Raw genomic sequence first — 23,205 nt, 5'->3', positions numbered from 1 at the left:
TAAATGCAACAAACTATAGTTTTTATATATATTGTATGTCTATATATATATATATAACTTTATAACCTGTGTTATCAAATATGTTGTGCGGCACCAGACAGCTTTAAATTGGGGGAAGAGTGGTCGAGCACAGGCAATTTCAAGTCTGTTGCGGTCGGGGGAGAGAGAACGATCGATGACCAAGCGCATGTCTCTGCCTTGCGTGCGTTTTAAGCTCTGCAGCAACAATGAACGCTTCACTTCCTGTAGCCAGTGGCGCTAGGATTTTAAGTCATGATGTCTGTGTAGATGTCATCAGGTCGCGACCCTTGTCTTACATGTCTAGTTTGGAGTTGATTGGACCAAATATGTCCAAGATACAGACACTCGTGTTTTGATGGCGTGTGATCAGACTTTGACTCCACGCCATGGTCAGAGTTTGGTGTTTTCCTATTTTGTAACAGGTAAAAATAGCAGTTAAATGTCAACAGTTGTCTTTATTGTCGTTCTATTATTTAATAAATGCAACAAACTATAGTTTTTATATATATATATATATAACTTTATAACCTGTGTTATCAATAATGTTGTGCGGCACCAGACAGCTTTAAATTGGGGGAAGAGTGGTCAAGCACAGGCAATTTCAAGTCTGTTGCGGTCGGGGAAGAGAGAACGATCGATGACCAAGCGCATGTCTCTGCCTTGCGTGCGTTTTAAGCTCTGCAGCAACAATAAACGCTTCACTTCCTGTAGCCAGCAGGTGGCGCTAGGATTTTAAGTCATGATGTCTTTGTAGATGTCATCAGGTCGCGACCCTTGTCTTACATGTCTAGTTTGGAGTTGATTGGACCAAATATGTCCAAGATACAGACACTCGTGTTTTGATGGCGTGTGATCAGACTTTGACTCCACGCCATGGTTAGAGTTTGGTGTTTTCCTATTTTGTAACAGGTAAAAATAGCAGTTAAATGTCAACAGTTGTCTTTATTGTCGTTCTATTATTTAATAAATGCAACAAACTATAGTTTTTATATATATTGTATGACTATATATATATATATATATATAACTTTATAACCTGTGTTATCAAATATGTTGTGTGGCACCAGACAGCTTTAAATTGGGGGAAGAGTGGTCGAGCACAGGCAATTTCAAGTCTGTTGCGGTCGGGGGAGAGAGAACGATCGATGACCAAGCGCATGTCTCTGCCTTGCGTGCGTTGTAAGCTCTGCAGCAACAATAAACGCTTCACTTCCTGTAGCCAGTGGCGCTAGGATTTTAAGTCATGATGTCTTTGTAGATGTCATCAGGTCGCGACCCTTGTCTTACATGTCTAGTTTGGAGTTGATTGGACCAAATATGTCCAAGATACAGACACTCGTGTTTTGATGGCGTGTGATCAGACTTTGACTCCACGCCATGGTCAGAGTTTGGTGTTTTCCTATTTTGTAACAGGTAAAAATAGCAGTTAAATGTCAACAGTTGTCTTTATTGTCGTTCTATTATTTAATAAATGCAACAAACTATAGTTTTTATATATATTGTATGACTATATATATATATATATATATAACTTTATAACCTGTGTTATCAAATATGTTGTGTGGCACCAGACAGCTTTAAATTGGGGGAAGAGTGGTCGAGCACAGGCAATTTCAAGTCTGTTGCGGTCGGGGGAGAGAGAACGATCGATGACCAAGCGCATGTCTCTGCCTTGCGTGCGTTGTAAGCTCTGCAGCAACAATAAACGCTTCACTTCCTGTAGCCAGTGGCGCTAGGATTTTAAGTCATGATGTCTTTGTAGATGTCATCAGGTCGCGACCCTTGTCTTACATGTCTAGTTTGGAGTTGATTGGACCAAATATGTCCAAGATACAGACACTCGTGTTTTGATGGCGTGTGATCAGACTTTGACTCCACGCCATGGTCAGAGTTTGGTGTTTTCCTATTTTGTAACAGGTAAAAATAGCAGTTAAATGTCAACAGTTGTCTTTATTGTCGTTCTATTATTTAATAAATGCAACAAACTATAGTTTTTATATATATTGCATGACTATATATATATATATATATATAACTTTATAACCTGTGTTATCAAATATGTTGTGCGGCAACAGACAGCTTTAAATTGGGGGAAGAGTGGAGGAAATAGTAAAGGTTGCCTACCCCTGCCTTAGGTGACACAATTTGTGCCTTGGTCAAACCATGATCCTACACTGCCCTCTAGTGACTTAATATTGCGGTACAAGTAGGTTGTGCCGGCAATATAAAGCCACTAGAGGTCAGTATAAGACCATGAAACACATACATGGTTGAAATGAAAACAGGTCTTTTCATTTTGCACATCAAGATTTTAAGCCTCACCACGGTCACACGGATTGATGAAAAGTTTAAATTTTGATAACTTTAGATCTTCATCTTGTTTTGTAGAGTCTCATCTAATTTTTAAGTTGATCTGATGAAAGCTCTCCGAGTAGTACATAAAAACATAACACGTCTTAAAAACAAGACATTTCCTGTTGCCACCAGGGGGCGCTGTGATTGTAAGTCACAATTTCTGCAGTGATGTCTTCTGGTCGCGACTCTTGTCGTATGTGTCTAGTTTGGACTCAATTGGACAAACTATGTCTGAAATATGGAAGCTTGTGTTTTGATGGCGTTTCATCAAACTTTAACGCCACACCACGGTCAGACGGTTTTGCTAAAACGTAATCCTTCAATAACTTTAGATCTCCAATTTGTTGTGATGACGATCGTCTAAATTTGAAGTTGATCTGATGAAAGCTGTACGACAAGTACATCAAAGAAAAAATATGGAATATGACCAAAATGGCCACTAAAGTCAAACTGGCGGGCTTCCTGTTGCGTTATTCATAATGCACTGATGGACTTTTTTGTGCATCTAGTCATGATACAAAATAGTCTTTGTTTTTTTTGAAGATCGGTGAATGCTAAATGAGGGGCTTTTCCGTAGGTGGCGCTCTTGAGCCATTTTGCCACGCCCTTTTCAAAATACTCCAGAATACGTAAATTTTCGCCGCCTTCGAATTTACTGCAAACTCCTACAACTTTTTGAGCACATTAAAGCCCTCAAAAAGCCAATTCATTTAAGCTAAGAAAAATAATAATAATAATAATAATAATAATCATTTCAATTTCAATAGGGCCTCCCACCGATTTCGGTGCTCGGGCCCTAATAATAATCATTTCAATTTCAATAGGGCCTCCCACCGATTTCGGTGCTCGGGCCCTAATAATAATAACTAGGGCTACGTTGTAGCACTAACGGGCCCGAGCACAGGCAATTTCTATTCTGTTGCGGTCGGTGAAGAGAGAACGTTCAATGACCAAGCGCTCGTCTCAGCGTTGCATGCGTTTGTGCACTGCGGCAAGGATTATTGCTTCACTTCCTGTAGCCAGCAGGAGGCTCTATTAACTAGAGGTAAGTAACCTTGAAACCATACAACCAAACCTATTGCTTTAACTATCACCATATACTTACATGCCTCAAGGCTTTTTTAATATAAAATTGTTATAAAAGTTAGTTTATTTAACACGTCTAATGAACACATTGAAGCAAGTTAACTGCAGAGTCGTATGTTTGGCTGTGACTTTGTTTTATTTTAATAAGTTAATATCAATACGCTACATGTGTAAGTTGCATGTGATAATAACTATGTTTCACCATTATTCTGATACAGGCTGATATATCCACCATTACTATTTTCACATCGTTAATTTAGTCTGTCATGGAGTTGTAGAGTCAATTAGACAGTATAGATAAGATTATAATGTCCACACATCAGTGTTGTAAACACTTCTCCAGTTAATTATATAATTATGTTTTCACACTGAGGGAAGTGGAGAGACTTGATGTGGACTGTTATCAACAGCTCTGTGGGAGATCATCACCTTGAATATTACAGATGAGGTAGAAAGACATTTTATCTGTGTACAATGTTGTATTTCTTTCTCACGTTTTATCAAAAGCGATTTAAAGTATGTGCATTTAACCATTAGTATACAAACCCAGACCCCAGTACATCGGTTCTATCTGAAATATGTGGTGCTTCATACACAACACAAAACATTCATAACAGTGCGCTTCTGCTCCTCATTAATGCAGCTCCTGATGTCCTCAGCAGCAACATGGTGGAGATTTGCAGCTTCATGCTGGTCAACTGGAAGACAACTGATTAAGATTAAAAGATTAAGATTAAGATCCATTTATTCGTCCCAAACACATGCACAGACATGCAAAGGCACACTCATGCAGGTAGGGAAATTTAATCTCTGCTTTTTACCCATCTGGTGCAGGACACACAGAGCAGTGAGCGACCATGTACGGCGCTCACGGAGCAGATGTTGGGGGAGTGAGGTGCCTTGCTCAGGGGCACTAGAGAGGGTAGGGAGACTCTTGGATTTTTGGACAGATCAATCCAGGTTTGTCTTTTGTTGTCTCTCCGTGGAGTCGAACCGGAGACGAACCAGAGACCTTCTCTGCCCATAGTCCAAGTTTCTGCCCTTTACACATCACTCCATACGTTGCTCCCTTAACTACAGATGGCCTGCGAATGTCATGGAGTTTTACAGTGAATTAGACAGTTTAGATATGATTTTAATCTCCACACATCAGTGTTGTAAACAGTTCTCAAATTAATTATATAATTATGTTTTCACACTGAGGGAAGTGGAGAGACTTGATGTGGACTGTTATCAATAGCTCTGTGGGAGATTATCACCTTGAATATTACAGATGAGGTAAAAAGACATTTTATCTATTTTTACAATGTTGTATTTCTTTCAGTACTTTTATCAAAAGCGACTTAAAATATGTGCATTTAACCATTAGGATACAAACCCAGACCACAGTACAACGGTTCTATCTGAAATCTGTTGTGCTTCATACACAACTCAAAACATTCTTTAACAGTGCGTTTCTTCTCTTCATAGATGAGGAACTGCAGCACCTGACGTCGTCAGCAGCAACATGGTGGTCAACACGTGGACGACTGCATCATCATCAGAAGCTACACAACACTTCTAAATTCCTCCCTTAAATAAAGATGGCCTGCAACTGTTTGGTGGTGGCAGTCATTGCTAAGTGGCATGGATAAGAATTCATTTCTATCTTCATTATGGTTGGTTAAAATAATAAAAACTTATAACAACAATGTGTATCTTTTGCTTTCTGATTTGATACACTTTAGATAAGAACCCAGTGTTTAATATTTGTGCTTTGCCATAAGAGACAAAACATGGTCAATTGGTCATCACAGCTGTGTCCTTCAGGCTCGTCCGTCCCTAATAAAATGAGAGGAAACATAAAAATACTCAGATCATAATCATTTCATCTTAGGAAATAGGTAGTGTACATCATTTTCAAATTCTCTATGAACACTGTCTGTTCTAGTAAAGTTACAAGGCTATAATGTATTTATATTTAACAAAATAATTCAGGGAAGTCTGCCTGAGATTAACGATGTAAACACTAGTAGACACGGTTATTTTTCACTGTAACACGTGACAGGACATCAACACTGTGACTCTGAATAAAGAGCCTTAGGATACGTAGTGCTCCTTTGCACAGCTGCTCTTACAATGTGTAGCAAGTGCTAAATCTCCATTAGTAAAATAGTAATGAAAATCACCCTTCACATAATTGAACATATATTTTCCATGTGAACCGCTTTAACACAGTTCAATTCCGGAGCAAAATGTAACTTATAAAGTATTTATTAGAGTTACATATGAACAAAGTGTGTATTCTTATTTTCGGTGGATATTCAACTATGTATTTGAATATGCTTTTGGATTAAAACGTGCACTACCATGACAATGAATGTTTAGTATGGAGCTATTTCACATTAAAAGTATTGCATTATAATTTAACACATTATGTATTATGTGCAATACTTTGTAAGTAATGAAAACAGGTCTGTACCTGGAGTCAGTGTTCAGTCTGGTTGGATTCAAGTTGTGTCTCACGCTGGACATCCTAGAGGAACATTGAACACAAATACACAGATATGTTAAGTCATACATGTGCCATGTTATCTGCTTAACAGACTTTTACATGGTAATAATAAAATATTAATTCAAAGTTAATCAGATCATAATCATTTCAGCTTAGGAAATAGGTAGACGTTACAACACTACTCTGAAGAAAGAGCTTTAGGACACGTAATGCTCCTTTGAACACCCGCCATGTAATGCAGATGTGACTTTAAACACTCAGGTTTCTCAGGTTTCAGTTAGCATCGCTAGCCCGCTAGCGAAACTAACTTACAAGCCGACACACAGTCTCCTGTCTCAGAGTCATCCGCATAAAGTAACGCTTATATCTGCTGGGTGGACCCGCTCATGTCGTTTCATGTCGGTGTTTGTCGGTAATAACCCCAATCGAATCGAAGAACAGTTACTGCACCCATTCGAAGATATTGTTAGCTTGCTTGTTAGCGAGCTAGTTAGCCTCCGGCGCTAGTGAAAATGAAGCCGACACACAGTCTCCTGTCTCAGAGTCATCCTTATAAACGAACGCTTATCTCTGCTTGGTGGACCTGGGTTCATGGCGGTTGTTTCGGTAACAGCTGGCATTCGCATCGAACCCGTTGATATACACTGAGCTGGTATGTAGCTCCCGGATTAGCGTCCCGTAGCTATCACGGCTGATTCAAAGGCACCCTGCGAATCACATCGAAATAAAATACTTAACGTGACTTACCACAGAAACGGAGGCGCAGACATCGTTACCGTGACCGTCAGGAGAAGGAGCAGAACATCAAAGTGTGTAATTTACCGGGTATGTGGGTGTAAGCCATTTCATGAGGCGTTCACGTGTAACTGGTGAAAGCCGAACTCACAACACACAGCACAGCTTACACTGTGACGTCACGTGAATTTCAAACATCTATATCGCTTAAACGAGGGAGTTAAAATAAAATACACCCCCCTCAGAGTTGTCATGAAGGAAGAACTTAGCGATTGAGACTAAAACCAAAGTTTGAGCAATGCTGTAAAAGGTTTAATTCTCCTCTAAAGTTGGCCACCCTGTAAACACAGTCTGTTAATGCATAGATAACACAAAGCATGGTCTGACACTGCCATCTAGTGACTAAATATTGCAGCACATCTGCCAGATATAGATGTTTTCATTCCTCAAACTGGAAGCCACACCACGGTCACACAGTATTATGAAAAGTTGCAATTTCGTTAACTTTAGATCTTCATCTTGTTTTGAACACATGCATCAAATTTTTACGTTGATTTAATGAAGGCCCTACGAGTAGTGAATCAAACTGTAACACATAGAAAAACAAGACATTTGCTGTTGCCACCAGGGGACGCTGTGATTTTAAGTCACGATTTCTGTACCGATGTCTTCAGGTCGCGACTCTTGTCTTATGTGTATAGTTTGGACTCGATTGGACAAAATATGTCCAAGATACAGGAGCCCGTGTTTTGATGGCGTTTAATCAAACTTTGAGGCCACACCACGGTCAGACGGTTTTGCTAAAACTTAATCCTTCAATAACTTTAGATCTCCATTTTGTTGTGATGACGATCGTCTAAATTGTAAGTTGATTTGATGAAAGCTGTAGGAGGAGTACTTAAAACAAAAAATATCGAATATGACCAAAATGGCCACTAAAGTCAAACTGGCGGGCTTCCTGTTGCGTTATTCATAATGCACTGATGGACTTTTTTGTGCATCTAGTCATGATACACAATAGTCTTTGTTTTTTTTGAAGATCGGTGAATGCTAAATGAGGGGCTTTTCCGTAGGTGGCGCTCTTGAGCCATTTTGCCACGCCCTTTTCAAAATACTCCAGAATACGTAAATTTTCGCCGCCTTCGAATTTACTGCAAACTCCTACAACTTTTTGAGCACATTAAAGCCCTCAAAAAGCCAATTCATTTAAGCTAAGAAAAATAATAATAACTAGGGCTACGTTGTAGCACTAACGGGCCCGAGCACAGGCAATTTCTAGTCTGTTGCGGTCGATGAAGAGAGAACGTTCGATGACCAAGCGCTAGTCTCCGCATTGCATGCGTTTGCGCTCTGCGGCAAGGATGATTGCTCCACTTCCTGTAGCCAGCCGCTGGTGCTGAACTAGAGGTAAGTAACCTTCAAACTATACAACATAACCTATTGCTTTATCTATCATCATATGCTTACATGCCTCAAGTTTTGTGTAATATGTAATTGTTATAAAAGTTACCGTTTATTTATCACGTCTAATGAACAGATTGAAGCAAGTTAACTTCTTGTTTTGGTTGTGACTTTATTTATTTTTTTAATAAGTGACTATCAATACGCTACACGTGTACGTTGCATGTGATAATAACTGTTTCACCATTATTCTGATACAGGCTGATATATCCACCATTACTATTTTCACATTGTTAATTTAGTCTGTCATGGAGTTGTAGAGTCAATTAGACAGTATAGATAAGATTATAATGTCCACACATCAGTGTTGTAAACACTTCTCCAGTTAATTATATAATTATGTTTTCACACTGAGGGAAGTGGAGAGACTTGATGTGGACTGTTATCAACAGCTCTGTGGGAGATCATCACCTTGAATATTACAGATGAGGTAGAAAGACATTTTATCTATGTGTATAATGTTGTATTTCTTTCTCACGTTTTATCAAAAGCGATTTAAAGTATGTGCATTTAACCATTAGGATACAAACCCAGACCCCAGTACATTGGTTCTATCTGAAATATGTGGTGCTTCATACACAACACAAAACATTCATAACAGTGCGCTTCTGCTCCTCATTAATGCAGCTCCTGATGTCCTCAGCAGCAACATGGTGGAGATCTGCAGCGTCATGCTGGTCAACTGGAAGACAACTGATCAAGATTAAAAGATTAAGATTAAGATCCATTTATTCGTCCCAAACAAATGCACAGACATGCAAAGGCACACTCATGCAGGTAGGGAAATTTAATCTCTGCTTTTTACCATCTGGTGCAGGACACACAGAGCAGTCAGCGACCATGTACGGCGCTCGGGGAGCAGATGTTTGGGGAGTGAGGTGCCTTGCTCAGGGGCACTAGAGAGGGTAGGGAGACTTTTGGATTTTTGGACAGATCAATCCAGGTTCGTCTTTTAAGTACAGATGGCCTGCGAATGTCATGGAGTTTTACAGTGAATTAGACAGTTTAGATATGATTTTAATCTCCAAACATCAGTGTTGTAAACAGTTCTCAAATTAATGATATAATTATGTTTTCACACTGAGAGAAGTCGAGAGACTTGATGTGGACTTCTATCAATAGCTCTGTGGGAGATTATCACCTTGAATATTACTGATGAGGTAGAAAGACATTTTATCTATTTATACAATGTTGTATTTCTTTCAGTACTTTTATCAGAAGGGACGTAAAATATGTACATTTAACCATGAGGATACAAACCAAGACCACAGTACAACGGTTCTATCTGAAATCTGTTGTGCTTCATACACAACACAAAACATTCTTTAACAGTGAGTTTTTTCATCTTCATAGATGAAGAACTGCAGCACCTGATGTCCTCAGCAGCAACATGGTGGAGATCTGATTTGATACACTTTAGATAAGAACCCAGTGTTTTATATTTCTGCTTTGTCATAAGAGACAGAACATGGTCATCACAGCTGTGTCCTTCAGGCTCGTCTGTCCCTAATAAAATGATAGGAAACATGAAAGTATGTCATAATTATAGAGAAAGAGTTACATATGAACAAAGTGTGTATTCTTATTTTCGGTGGATATTCAACTATGTATTTGAATATGCTTTTGGATTAAAACGTGCACTACCATGACAATGAATGTTTAGTATGGAGCTATTTCACATTAAAAGTATTGCATTATAATTTAACACATTATGTATTATGTGCAATACTTTGTAAGTAATGAAAACAGGTCTGTACCTGGAGTCAGTGTTCAGTCTGGTTGGATTCAAGTTGTGTCTCACGCTGGACATCCTAGAGGAACATTGAACACAAATACACAGATATGTTAAGTCATACATGTGCCATGTTATCTGCTTAACAGACTTTTACATGGTAATAATAAAATATTAATTCAAAGTTAATCAGATCATAATCATTTCAGCTTAGGAAATAGGTAGTGCATATTAGCCTACAATTCTGTATGACACTGTCTGTTCTAGTAAAGTTACAAGGCTATGATTTACTCATATTTAACAAAAGAATTCAGTGAAGTCTGTCTGAGATTAACGATTTAAATACTGAAGGTGGGAGACACGGTTACTTTTCACTGTAACACGTTACAACACTACTCTGAAGAAAGAGCTTTAGGACACGTAATGCTCCTTTGAACAGCTGCTCTTGCAATGCAGATGTGACTTTAAACACTCAGGTTTCTCAGGTTTCAGTTAGCATCGCTAGCCCGCTAGCGCAGCTAACTTACAAGCCGACACACAGTCTCCTGTCTCAGAGTCATCCGCATAAAGTAACGCTTATATCTGCTGGGTGGACCCGCTCATGTCGTTTCATGTCGGTGTTTGTCGGTAATAACCCCAATCGAATCGCAGGACAGTTACTGCACCCATGCGAAGATATTGTTTAGCCTCGGGGCTAGCGCAACTATGCTAACAAGTTGCTTTAACACACGCTGCAAATCACTTCTAACAGATCGAAATAAAATAGTTAACTTCACTTACCACAGAAACGAGAGAGCAGTCGCCTTTTACGTGTCCGTCAGATGAACAAGCAGAACAGCAAACTGTGCTACTGATTCGATGTGTGAGTGGACCGTCACCACAGACTCAGCTCTTACTGAAGATTGTCATGATGCGTTCACTTGCAGCTGTGTTAAATTGCGTTTCGTTTTTCATGTCGAGATGATGACCTCAGCTGCCAAGCAGTTAATCATCATGATGAAAAGTCACAGCAATCTTATGCCTACACTATCAATATCTTGAGACCCATTTCACACAGTTTGAAATGGTTTCGCAAAGTGGCTGAATAGAAATAACTCCAGGTGTGAGTTGACCAAAACAATGCGGTCTAATGATGCGTTCATGGTAACTCCGTTAAAATGAATTTCGTTTGTCATGGTGAGCTGATGAACTTTGATGCCCCGCCATTAACAATCCGCATGATGAAAAGTCACAGTAATATTATGCCTACATTATCAATATCTTGAGACCCATGTGACAAAGTTTGACATGGTTTAGCACAGTGGCTGGGGAGAAATAGATCAAAGAGTAACACCTACCAAAACAAGACATTTCCTAATGCCCCCAGGGGGCGCTGTCCTTTTAAGTCATGATTTCTAGGTAGATGTCTTCCGATCGCGACTCTTGTCTTATTTGTATAGTTTGGACTCGATTGGACAAAATATGTCCAAGATACAGAAGGCCGTGTTTTAATGTTATTCATCAAATTTTAAGGGCACGCCACGGTCAGACGGTGTGGTGAAAAGTGTTTTTTTTGATAACTTTACATCTTCATGTTGTCTTGAGGAGACTCATGTAATTTTTAAGTTGACCTGATGAAGGCCCTACGACAAGTAAATCAAAGTGTAAGACGTATAAAAAAAAAACATTTCCTGTTGCCACCAGGGGACGCTGTGATTTTAAGTCACGATTTCTGTACCGATGTCTTCAGGTCGCGACTCTTGTCTTATGTGTATAGTTTGGACTCGATTGGACAAAATATGTCCAAGATACAGGAGCCCGTGTTTTGATGGCGTTTAATCAAACTTTGAGGCCACACCACGGTCAGACGGTTTTGCGAAAACTTAATCCTTCAATAACTTTAGATCTCCATTTTGTTGTGATGACGATCGTCTAAATTGTAAGTTGATTTGATGAAAGCTGTAGGAGGAGTACTTAAAAGAAAAAATATCGAATATGACCAAAATGGCCACTAAAGTCAAACTGGCGGGCTTCCTGTTGCGTTATTCATAATGCACTGATGGACTTTTTTGTGCATCTAGTCAAGATACACAATAGTCTTTGTTTTTTTTGAGGATCGGTGAATGCGAAATGAGGGGCTTTTCCGTAGGTGGCGCTATTGAGCGGTTTTGACACACCCGTTCCCAAATACTTCAGAATACGTAAACTTGCGCACATTTCTAATTTACTGTACACTTTAGAAACTTTTTGAGCACGTTAAAGCCCTCAAAAAGCCAATTCACTGAGCGAAGAAAAATAATAATAATAATAATCTTTTCAATTTCAATAGGTCCTCTCACCGATTTCGGTGCTCGGGCCCTAATAACTAGGGCTACGTTGTAGCACTAACGGGCCCGAGCACAGGCAATTTCAAGTCTGTTGCGGTCGGGGAAGAGAGAGCGATCGATGACCAAGCGCACGTCTCTGCCTTGCTTGCGTTTTAAGCTCTGCAGCAAGAATAAACGCTTCACTTCCTGTAGCCAGCAGGTGGCGCTAGGATTTTAAGTCATGGTGTCTTTGTAGATGTCATCAGGTCGCGACTCTTGTCTTACATGTCTAGTTTGGAGTTGATTGGACCAAATATGTCCAAGATACAGACGCTCGTGTTTTGATGGCGTGTGATCAGACTTTGACTCCACGCCATGGTAAGAGTTTAGTGTTTTCCTATTTTGTAACAGGTAAAAATAGCAGTTAAATGTCAACAGTTGTCTTTATTGTCGTTCTATTATTTAATAAATGCAACAAACTATAGTTTTTATATATATTGTATGTCTATATATATATATATAACTTTATAACCTGTGTTATCAAATATGTTGTGCGGCACCAGACAGCTTTAAATTGGGGGAAGAGTGGTCGAGCACAGGCAATTTCAAGTCTGTTGCGGTCGGGGGAGAGAGAACGATCGATGACCAAGCGCATGTCTCTGCCTTGCGTGCGTTTTAAGCTCTGCAGCAACAATGAACGCTTCACTTCCTGTAGCCAGTGGCGCTAGGATTTTAAGTCATGATGTCTGTGTAGATGTCATCAGGTCGCGACCCTTGTCTTACATGTCTAGTTTGGAGTTGATTGGACCAAATATGTCCAAGATACAGACACTCGTGTTTTGATGGCGTGTGATCAGACTTTGACTCCACGCCATGGTCAGAGTTTGGTGTTTTCCTATTTTGTAACAGGTAAAAATAGCAGTTAAATGTCAACAGTTGTCTTTATTGTCGTTCTATTATTTAATAAATGCAACAAACTATAGTTTTTATATATATATATATATAACTTTATAACCTGTGTTATCAATAATGTTGTGCGGCACCAGACAGCTTTAAATTGGGGGAAGAGTGGTCAAGCACAGGCAATTTCAAGTCTGTTGCGGTCGGGGAAGAGAGAACGATCGATGACCAAGCGCATGTCTCTGCCTTGCGTGCGTTTTAAGCTCTGCAGCAACAATAAACGCTTCACTTCCTGTAGCCAGCAGGTGGCGCTAGGATTTTAAGTCATGATGTCTTTGTAGATGTCATCAGGTCGCGACCCTTGTCTTACATGTCTAGTTTGGAGTTGATTGGACCAAATATGTCCAAGATACAGACACTCGTGTTTTGATGGCGTGTGATCAGACTTTGACTCCACGCCATGGTTAGAGTTTGGTGTTTTCCTATTTTGTAACAGGTAAAAATAGCAGTTAAATGTCAACAGTTGTCTTTATTGTCGTTCTATTATTTAATAAATGCAACAAACTATAGTTTTTATATATATTGTATGACTATATATATATATATATATATAACTTTATAACCTGTGTTATCAAATATGTTGTGTGGCACCAGACAGCTTTAAATTGGGGGAAGAGTGGTCGAGCACAGGCAATTTCAAGTCTGTTGCGGTCGGGGGAGAGAGAACGATCGATGACCAAGCGCATGTCTCTGCCTTGCGTGCGTTGTAAGCTCTGCAGCAACAATAAACGCTTCACTTCCTGTAGCCAGTGGCGCTAGGATTTTAAGTCATGATGTCTTTGTAGATGTCATCAGGTCGCGACCCTTGTCTTACATGTCTAGTTTGGAGTTGATTGGACCAAATATGTCCAAGATACAGACACTCGTGTTTTGATGGCGTGTGATCAGACTTTGACTCCACGCCATGGTCAGAGTTTGGTGTTTTCCTATTTTGTAACAGGTAAAAATAGCAGTTAAATGTCAACAGTTGTCTTTATTGTCGTTCTATTATTTAATAAATGCAACAAACTATAGTTTTTATATATATTGTATGACTATATATATATATATATATATAACTTTATAACCTGTGTTATCAAATATGTTGTGTGGCACCAGACAGCTTTAAATTGGGGGAAGAGTGGTCGAGCACAGGCAATTTCAAGTCTGTTGCGGTCGGGGGAGAGAGAACGATCGATGACCAAGCGCATGTCTCTGCCTTGCGTGCGTTGTAAGCTCTGCAGCAACAATAAACGCTTCACTTCCTGTAGCCAGTGGCGCTAGGATTTTAAGTCATGATGTCTTTGTAGATGTCATCAGGTCGCGACCCTTGTCTTACATGTCTAGTTTGGAGTTGATTGGACCAAATATGTCCAAGATACAGACACTCGTGTTTTGATGGCGTGTGATCAGACTTTGACTCCACGCCATGGTCAGAGTTTGGTGTTTTCCTATTTTGTAACAGGTAAAAATAGCAGTTAAATGTCAACAGTTGTCTTTATTGTCGTTCTATTATTTAATAAATGCAACAAACTATAGTTTTTATATATATTGCATGACTATATATATATATATATATATAACTTTATAACCTGTGTTATCAAATATGTTGTGCGGCAACAGACAGCTTTAAATTGGGGGAAGAGTGGAGGAAATAGTAAAGGTTGCCTACCCCTGCCTTAGGTGACACAATTTGTGCCTTGGTCAAACCATGATCCTACACTGCCCTCTAGTGACTTAATATTGCGGTACAAGTAGGTTGTGCCGGCAATATAAAGCCACTAGAGGTCAGTATAAGACCATGAAACACATACATGGTTGAAATGAAAACAGGTCTTTTCATTTTGCACATCAAGATTTTAAGCCTCACCACGGTCACACGGATTGATGAAAAGTTTAAATTTTGATAACTTTAGATCTTCATCTTGTTTTGTAGAGTCTCATCTAATTTTTAAGTTGATCTGATGAAAGCTCTCCGAGTAGTACATAAAAACATAACACGTCTTAAAAACAAGACATTTCCTGTTGCCACCAGGGGGCGCTGTGATTGTAAGTCACAATTTCTGCAGTGATGTCTTCTGGTCGCGACTCTTGTCGTATGTGTCTAGTTTGGACTCAATTGGACAAACTATGTCTGAAATATGGAAGCTTGTGTTTTGATGGCGTTTCATCAAACTTTAACGCCACACCACGGTCAGACGGTTTTGCTAAAACGTAATCCTTCAATAACTTTAGATCTCCAATTTGTTGTGATGACGATCGTCTAAATTTGAAGTTGATCTGATGAAAGCTGTACGACAAGTACATCAAAGAAAAAATATGGAATATGACCAAAATGGCCACTAAAGTCAAACTGGCGGGCTTCCTGTTGCGTTATTCATAATGCACTGATGGACTTTTTTGTGCATCTAGTCATGATACAAAATAGTCTTTGTTTTTTTTGAAGATCGGTGAATGCTAAATGAGGGGCTTTTCCGTAGGTGGCGCTCTTGAGCCATTTTGCCACGCCCTTTTCAAAATACTCCAGAATACGTAAATTTTCGCCGCCTTCGAATTTACTGCAAACTCCTACAACTTTTTGAGCACATTAAAGCCCTCAAAAAGCCAATTCATTTAAGCTAAGAAAAATAATAATAATAATAATAATAATAATCATTTCAATTTCAATAGGGCCTCCCACCGATTTCGGTGCTCGGGCCCTAATAATAATAATAATAATCATTTCAATTTCAATAGGGCCTCCCACCGATTTCGGTGCTCGGGCCCTAATAATAAAAATCCTTACAGATTCAATAGGGCCTCTCACCATTCGGTGCTCGGGCCCTAATAAGGTTCACGACAAAGGCACTGTCTCCTTTGGTTTTCAGTCCAGACTATGGAATGGTTAGCAACGCCCTACAAGAGAACGTGTCTTAGCTTGTGAAGATAAACGGTTTAGGGATGGGCCAGTCCAGGCCTATTTTTTGTATTATGTCAGAAGCCGAGCAGCAGCATTCTGGACTTACCGTTGACGGTTGCCTGATTTCTGAGCAAGACAATCTAAATGGAGTTACAGTTGTCAGAAAGACCTAACCTTGCTGTGTTTCCTAACTTATACAATCCTGATTTCACAAACTTCTGAAAGTGGGTTCGAAGCTCATGTTTTGGTCAAACATCCACATCCAGATTTCTGGCTGAGCATATACATGCATATGTGAGTGTGTGTGTGTGTGTGTGTGTGTGTGTGTGTGTGTGTGTGTGTGTGTGTGTGTGTGTGTGTGTGTGTGTGTGTGTGTGAGTGTGTTGTACTGTTACCTAGAACTTAAAGAGTTAGGTCATTTTGGGAGAGTGAGGACATTTTGGTCTGTCCTCACTTCATGACACACTTTTAGACTGTTTAAGACTTGATTTGAGGGTTAGGGTTAATGAGCCAGTTAATGCATTATGCAACTGAGTGTCCTCACTGAGATATAAGTACAAGTATGTGTGTTTGTTTGCATGGTTATATCCAAAACTAGTTACCTGTTTTGAATGTTGTTGCAGAAAAAAACCTCTGAATTATTCAACTTTGACTGAGAGATAGTTGCATCTTCCCAAGAGGGTGTTTCAAAATGTCCATGTACAATAGAGCGTATAATGTAGAAACATCTTAAACCTCACAAAGCATCATCTGTATTTCGGCTCCTGTTCATATTCTTGCCCTTTCCTACCACACCATCTTACTGCTTAGGATTCCACACTAATCACACAACCAGGTACAGGTAGATAAATAACTTTATTCAGCTTCTCCAAAAAAAAGTTACTACAAGGATTTTAAAGCCGATTAGGCCTCCATTTGGCTCCATCCAAGGTGTGCGGACAACCTGCTCACTTCTTGCAGGTACGGTTGTGGGCGACGCAGGTCAGGGTAGCTACAAACACCACAAACTCATGGAAGTCAACCTCGTCGTCAACATTAAAATCCAGGCTCTGCAGACGCCTGTTCACCTCACCTTGGTTCTTCGCTTCCTGCACACACCAACACAATCATCAGTTTTGCTCGATATTTTTACCATAGTAAATACTAATAAATATCTCATTTTATTTTGACAGGCAAATTCTATACCAAACGGTGATGGACACTAAACCCTGAAATTAAATCATTTTCTTACCATAACTTAAAACCGTTGAAGGGGTTTTGTGATGTGCCAATATGTAGAATTATCGGTTTTTTTAATACAACAATCATCAGTCAATACATTTTCAGTGTTTTTGGCCTCTCTTGTAATTTAGCAATAACCCAATATAATACAGAATGAAGTACGTTTAGTTGATGATTATCCTTCATGTGCCCGAGGCTCATTAAACAGGTCTCAGTGCTCCACCCACCCCTCCCCAGGGTTGAACGATACCTCGATCAAGCTAGGAAGCTCCTTCTCCAGCAAAGTCTTGGTCTCAGCTTTGGATAGGGTGTCTTTGTTCCCTTCAACCGCGGCATATGTATCAAAGGTCTTCATCAGGCCGTCGATTGCTGTCTCGAGCTGGGTCATGGTTGCTGCTTGAGAGGGCGGTAAACGCGATAAAAAGAAAAATCGGAGAATGGCAGAGTAGTAGAATGGAGAACCCGAGAGGCGGACTCTTTATATATCTTTTGATAAACCGGTTTGGGACCGGTGACACAGCATGCTTTCAAAGGGTTGTGCAGATTAAGAGTATGACTAAAGGTACAACTATGTTAACCCATCTTCAATTGTACAACGCCCAATGTGTACGCATATCATTCAACAAACCAAGGGCACAGAGGTATTTGATACTGTGAATTGGCTCATTTGAGATCATTTAACTGTGCAAGGTATAAGCTGTGTGCTGGTTGTCCCTTTGGGTGCCTGCACTGGATCCCACTGTAACACTTTTAAACCCACTGTCAGTGTCAGTGTCATTGTCGTATCTGCTGTGGCTGGTCGTAAACTTTACGCTACAGATAGGAAACATCGTGAAACACATCGTGAGAAATTTTTACAGTTTTGCAAGTGGACTGATTGTGTGCAATTTGGTGTGGAACAATTGAATTTAAGGGGATTGTTGGGCCTTGTTGCAGGTATGAGCTCTGCCGAGATCTCCATTTTTGCTCATAGTTTTTTGTACTTACTTTTGACAACTTCTGATAAACAAACCTCCCTGTGTGACGACCACTATCTTTGCAAGCTGCTTTTTGCAAACATGCTGTATTGTGAGGGAGGTACTTCAAGCACTAATAGTTTCACATGCACGTTCCCCTTTCCTAGCTAGACAGGAAATGCGGTGAGTGTTCTTCATATGTCTTTTTTGACCACCTGCTGCAACACAATAAAGTAATTTCCTGTCCTGTCCGACCATGCATCTTCCACAATGCAAACATGCGTACATACATTTCCATATTTTTGTTTCCATAGCAAAATTAAATTACAGCCTGTGTTTATGTGTGCCTTTAATATTTTTTGTATTTTCATTTGTTATATATTCGACCTATATTAATGTTAAAAACTCCTTTTCTTCTCATTTCACATGTACATAATAAATATATGTACATTTATATACACAAAGACATATCTGACAAATACATAAATAATAATAACTTTATGCAACCCAGTCTCATCAGAAAATGTTAGATGGTAACGTCGGTCCAAGTGGACCAACGTTACCATCTCACAATCTGAGAGGCCAGATTGTGAGATGGTAACATTTAGTCCTCCCATTGTTTTGCATTGGCGTGTTCTGTCACGTGACTCTCAAGCTCCCGTCTGCGGAGAGGAAAACATGGCGGAGATTCCTTGTTTTTTCAGATAAAAATATAATTTTGTAACTTAGTTTGGGCATAAAAATACATTCTGACACCATTTCTAGCGAGAAATGTGGTCTTTGCTTCCACAGTCTTCAGCCAGTTCGTGCTTATGATAAATATTTTAATAGTTATCACGCATGTTTTTATCGTTGCTATGATGGTTGCCATGGCACCACGGGCGCAGCTTGGTGTTTAAATCACAGTCCCTGCGTGGTGTCCTTCAGTGATCGTGAATGTTATTCATGTTATATAATAGTAATATTTGAGGCTAGATTACATCTCTAATGAGAAGGATCATGCGAGTCTGTTTATACCGAGGCCGGCCCGAGTGCGCGACCGGCCCGAGTGCGCGAGCCGAGCGGCCCGAGTGCGCGAGCCGAGCGGCCCGAGCGGCGCGAGCCGAGCGGCCCGAGTGCGCGAGCGGACCGAGTGCGCGAGCGGACATGACGTGTGGCTGTCGTAAAAACCCTATTTGTAAACAACCAGCCCTTTAACTCGGGGCTGCGTCATAAACACGGCGCGCTTGGAAGACCACGATGTCATCTTCCTTCTGTCAGGTAAGTAGTTTATTGTTTTTAAAGATCGTTACGATCTAGGTTTACAGTCCGAGTGCGGAGAGAGTCCGTCAATCCACACTATGGACGCTGTTCATCAGCTAATACGCCATTGTTAGCCACATGCTTCAGCCCACGGTAGCCTGTGCTACCTGGGAGGTGAATACATGGTTGTTGAAAGCAGTTCAAGACGCTTAGCTCATCATTGAGGGACGCTACAATATAAATATAAACATGAATTTGATTTATGAATGCTTTAGATTAATAAGGAGTTTATTTGTCTACCATTACTCCACAATATCAGGTCAATTTGGTTTAATGTATAGTATGCACTATGACAATAATGTTTCCATGTTATGGAGTTGCGATTCATTTTATAAAACAATTGCTATGTTCTGTTTTTTAATCAAGGAGGATCCAAGTGAAGCTACAGGAGTTTCATTAACGTCAACAACTTGGACCAAACAGTTTGTTTTGCTTGATGAAGAGCAGGAAGGGCAGCCTGGAGAGAAAGAGAAGCCGGGTTGAGCCCACTACCATCATCCACGTACCACGAGGAAGATGAGGGAGAGAAATGATCCTACCATTAAAGAGGTACTTTAAAGTTACATACCAGAAAAAACATTTTATATAATTTGCCAAATATACATTTTTATTAAATCCCCAAAGTACACTTGCTGAAATACAAGTTAATATCACACTGAAAGAATTTTGATCAATCATGCTTCCCTGCTGTGATTGTTTAACTAGGAAAACAACTTTTTCCACAGGAAGGCAAGTAAATTTAAGGAATACATGTGCAAAGTTTTCCTCTGTTATGTATAATGATGACCCCCATCAAACATAATGTTAGCAATATTTACACCTTTTAATTTATACTGTTTATTTTTGTCTACATGTGTGAATTTGCCTTCATTAGTTTCAGAAAAGAGCGATGATGTATCGGTCAGTGGGCGGCAGCACGAGACTCCGCAAACTAGTCTGTAAGCAAAGCAGACGAAGGCATCGAGGTTGCGGCCTGCCATCATTGTTATTTTGCTTAAGGGACTGAATATGTTTCATGTAGAAATATTAGCATTTCCCTTATATCTACCAAAACTGCTTGTTTCACAGACTGCAGTTTTGTTTTGATCCGATGTGGTGTGCAAATACAACCGTATCTGCAATGGGTTGTGGGGCATTAACATTTGTAACTCTAATTTTGTTTTGACAGACTGTGAAAAGAACGTTGAGAACATCACCACTCTACAGGAAGACACAGACCAGTAATGGGTGTCAGAAGTTCAGTAGTGAACGACAGGTACTGTGGAAAAATATGTGTCATTGTTGTACAATGTCCTTTGACTCTGTTTAAACAAGGTTAACACAAAAAGGTTTGATTGTAAACTGATATCGGTATGAATTCATGTTATTCTCCTCGTCAAAAGAAACAAACAATCCAAATTACCTGCAGAAAGCCCTTGATGGACGCTTCAGCTGCATCGTCAGACTGGTGAGACAGCAAGATGCCAACTTTAATGCCAATTTATTTGTGTAACATTCTGTGACCAAATGTATAGATAACTTTTTGTAGATTGTAAAAATAGATAACCCATTTATTACAAAAAAACTACACTAGAATTATCGCACTGCGTTGTATGACTCCGCTAACCAGAGCAGTGTCCGTCTACATATTTCTACATATTTTCTCTCATATAAATGACACTGTATCTCTTGACAACTGAAACCATAAGATGAGGTCAGTGTGGCCTTGACCTTTTTACTTTAAGACAAATACAAAGTTAGACAATCCGAAAACATGCAGTTATGCCTCCGGCGACTCGCTATTGCAGAGGCATTAAAACCGTAGTGTAGTAGATTGGATTTTATTGGTGTTACATTGGACATCTTGTATGGGTACACCAAAAAATATATTTGGTTTCACATTCTAGATGGCAATAAGCAGAGTCATCAACTCAGGAAAAATATTTCTGTAGAAAAGAAAGCCTTGTATGTGTGTATGTATACATACACACAAACGCACAATTGAGACGTTTTTGTCTTTTATCATATATTCTCAGGCAGTACTGATGCATTTACTGAGACGGGACGTGAGGGCATACTCTGCGTGCTCAGAGTTCAAGCCCAGCAGGCTGCAGCGGGCCTGACATATTCTGGAACAGCAGCACAGTCTTTGGATGACTCCTCTGAAGATGAAAACATGGCGAGGTACTTCTCCACTGATGAAGAACTGTGAGGGCTGTGATTAGCTACACTCTCTTGCTACAAGGCTACTCATGCTACTCCCTGGCAGCCTTAGGAAGGCATTAGCTTGCTGTGTGGTAGCTGTTAGCTTCAGCATTTTTAGTTTTTAGTGGCCTGTCTGACGTTTATGTTAAAAAAAAATCAGAGGGAACCATCTTCATAATTTAACTCTATGGTTTGTTTGTGTCCTTCAGTTCTTCTCAAGAGAAGCAGTACAGGTGTGCCTCAGCTCCACGGTCCCTCCTGCAGCCTCTGCTCCTGATGCTAACCTCATGTCTCCATCACACCAAGCAGCAGACCTGGATTGACAGACCTTTCTCCAGAGCTGCCCCCTCCCTCTGAAACCCCCCTCTCCAAAACACTATTTGTGTAGTTTTTAAAGTATTTTTTGCATGAGAATTGTTGATCATAACATTTCCAGCAGATGCCTTAACATAATGTTTGTGCACAATAAATGACATTGATCATAACATAATGGTATTTCCTTGCACTTCTACACCATGATATTGTCAGATAAGATGCTGATTACATTAAAGCAGTGAATGCTCTGCTTTAAGCAACATAAACACACAATGATTCAATGGATCTGAAGTAGAATGGGCACATTACATTCTGTAGAGAATGCCTCAGTTATGGAAGTCAGAAAATAACTTTCTTTATCTGAGGTTCCAGTCATTTATAGTCACAGCAAAGCACACAGGTCTGGTTGTCTAAGTGGCGCCCATATCATATTGTTTAAGATGTGTAACATCAAGTTTGTGTTTCAGTGCAAAATTAGTCATTAGTCAAGAGTTCACCTTCTTCTTTACACTAAAATTAGGTGACCCAGATGTTTCACAATGCAATCTGATAAGGTCTTATGAGAAACATTCTTAACATTAAAGAAATCAACACAGAGGATAGCAATATCTGTTTGACTTTAATCCGTAGCTGATAATCAGCGGCCTGACTTATTCAAACACATTAATACTACAATGAATAAGGCAGGGGTTTTCCATCAGAAATCATTTCTGGGACATTAATTTAAAAGATCTCCAGTATAAGCAAATGTATTCTAAAATTGGTTTATATCCAAGTGTGAGGCTGTCCTGGCACATGGAAATAAGATATATATATATTGTTTGTATTAGCTTTCCCTCAGTTTAGTACTTGCACTTCTTGAAAAGCTCTATATAAATAAGATGTATTAATGTTTATACATTGCCCTCTAGTATATGTTTTCCTAAAAGTCACTGTAGATACAGAAATAACAGTATGGTTCAGGTGACAGTAAGTGGAAGCTGAAGGTAATTTCCATGTGCTCAAGAGAAACATAACGTGACGATATAGTTGATTTCTGATAGAAGGCCCTGCCTCATTCATTGTAGTATTAATGTGTTTGAATAAGTCAGGCTGCCGATTACCAGCTACTGATTAAAGTCAAACAGATATTGCTATCCTCTGTGTTGATTTCTTTAATGTTAAGAATGTTTCTCATAAGACCTTATCAGATTGCATTGTGAAACATCTGGGTCACCTAA

At 39.7% G+C, this 23,205-nt stretch overlaps 1 protein-coding gene and 3 long non-coding RNA genes across 6 annotated transcripts; 1 reads left to right on the top strand and 3 right to left on the bottom strand.

Moving 5' to 3' along the window:
• Positions 1-3,579: 3,579 nt before the first annotated feature.
• On the bottom strand, positions 3,580-7,295 carry LOC128429990 (uncharacterized). The gene is made up of 3 exons (XR_008333935.1): positions 6,704-7,295; positions 5,924-5,977; positions 3,580-5,283 (listed from the first exon to the last, which is right to left on the bottom strand). It is a non-coding gene; the product is annotated as an uncharacterized LOC128429990 (long non-coding RNA).
• A 949-nt stretch (positions 7,296-8,244) lies between these two features.
• On the bottom strand, positions 8,245-11,223 carry LOC128429988 (uncharacterized). 3 transcript variants are annotated; one of them, XR_008333930.1, is made up of 4 exons: positions 10,665-11,223; positions 9,910-9,963; positions 8,958-9,658; positions 8,245-8,845 (listed from the first exon to the last, which is right to left on the bottom strand). It is a non-coding gene; the product is annotated as an uncharacterized LOC128429988 (long non-coding RNA). The 3 variants fall into 3 exon arrangements; XR_008333932.1 differs by having other exon boundaries at positions 9,523-9,658; positions 10,665-11,198; XR_008333931.1 differs by lacking the exon at positions 8,245-8,845 and having other exon boundaries at positions 8,864-9,119; positions 9,523-9,658; positions 10,665-11,187.
• A 5,620-nt stretch (positions 11,224-16,843) lies between these two features.
• LOC128429985 (protein S100-P) lies at positions 16,844-17,693 on the bottom strand. The gene is made up of 2 exons (XM_053415891.1): positions 17,479-17,693; positions 16,844-17,095 (listed from the first exon to the last, which is right to left on the bottom strand). The coding sequence occupies exons 1-2, from the start codon at positions 17,614-17,616 to the stop codon at positions 16,955-16,957; spliced, it is 279 nt and encodes a 92-aa protein (XP_053271866.1). The 5' UTR covers positions 17,617-17,693; the 3' UTR covers positions 16,844-16,954.
• A 1,617-nt stretch (positions 17,694-19,310) lies between these two features.
• LOC128429787 (uncharacterized) lies at positions 19,311-22,101 on the top strand. The gene is made up of 4 exons (XR_008333904.1): positions 19,311-19,444; positions 19,853-20,035; positions 20,655-21,649; positions 21,880-22,101. It is a non-coding gene; the product is annotated as an uncharacterized LOC128429787 (long non-coding RNA).
• Positions 22,102-23,205: the final 1,104 nt, after the last annotated feature.

Source organism: Pleuronectes platessa, chromosome 23, assembly GCF_947347685.1.
Source record: "Pleuronectes platessa chromosome 23, fPlePla1.1, whole genome shotgun sequence".
NCBI lineage: Eukaryota > Metazoa > Chordata > Actinopteri > Pleuronectiformes > Pleuronectidae > Pleuronectes > Pleuronectes platessa.
The sequence above is the reverse complement of the archived record's forward strand: the minus strand, read 5'-3'. Positions and strand labels throughout refer to the sequence as shown.

What these genes read in the sequence shown, in the direction of transcription:
- LOC128429985 (XM_053415891.1), bottom strand. Translation starts at nt 17,616, where the DNA reads ATGACCCAGCTCGAGACAGCAATCGACGGCCTGATGAAGACCTTTGAT. An exon ending in AGCTTCCTAGCTTGATCGAG is followed by an intron (nt 17,096 to 17,478) that starts GTATCGTTCAAC and finishes TGGTGTGTGCAG; the next exon opens with GAAGCGAAGAACCAAGGTGA.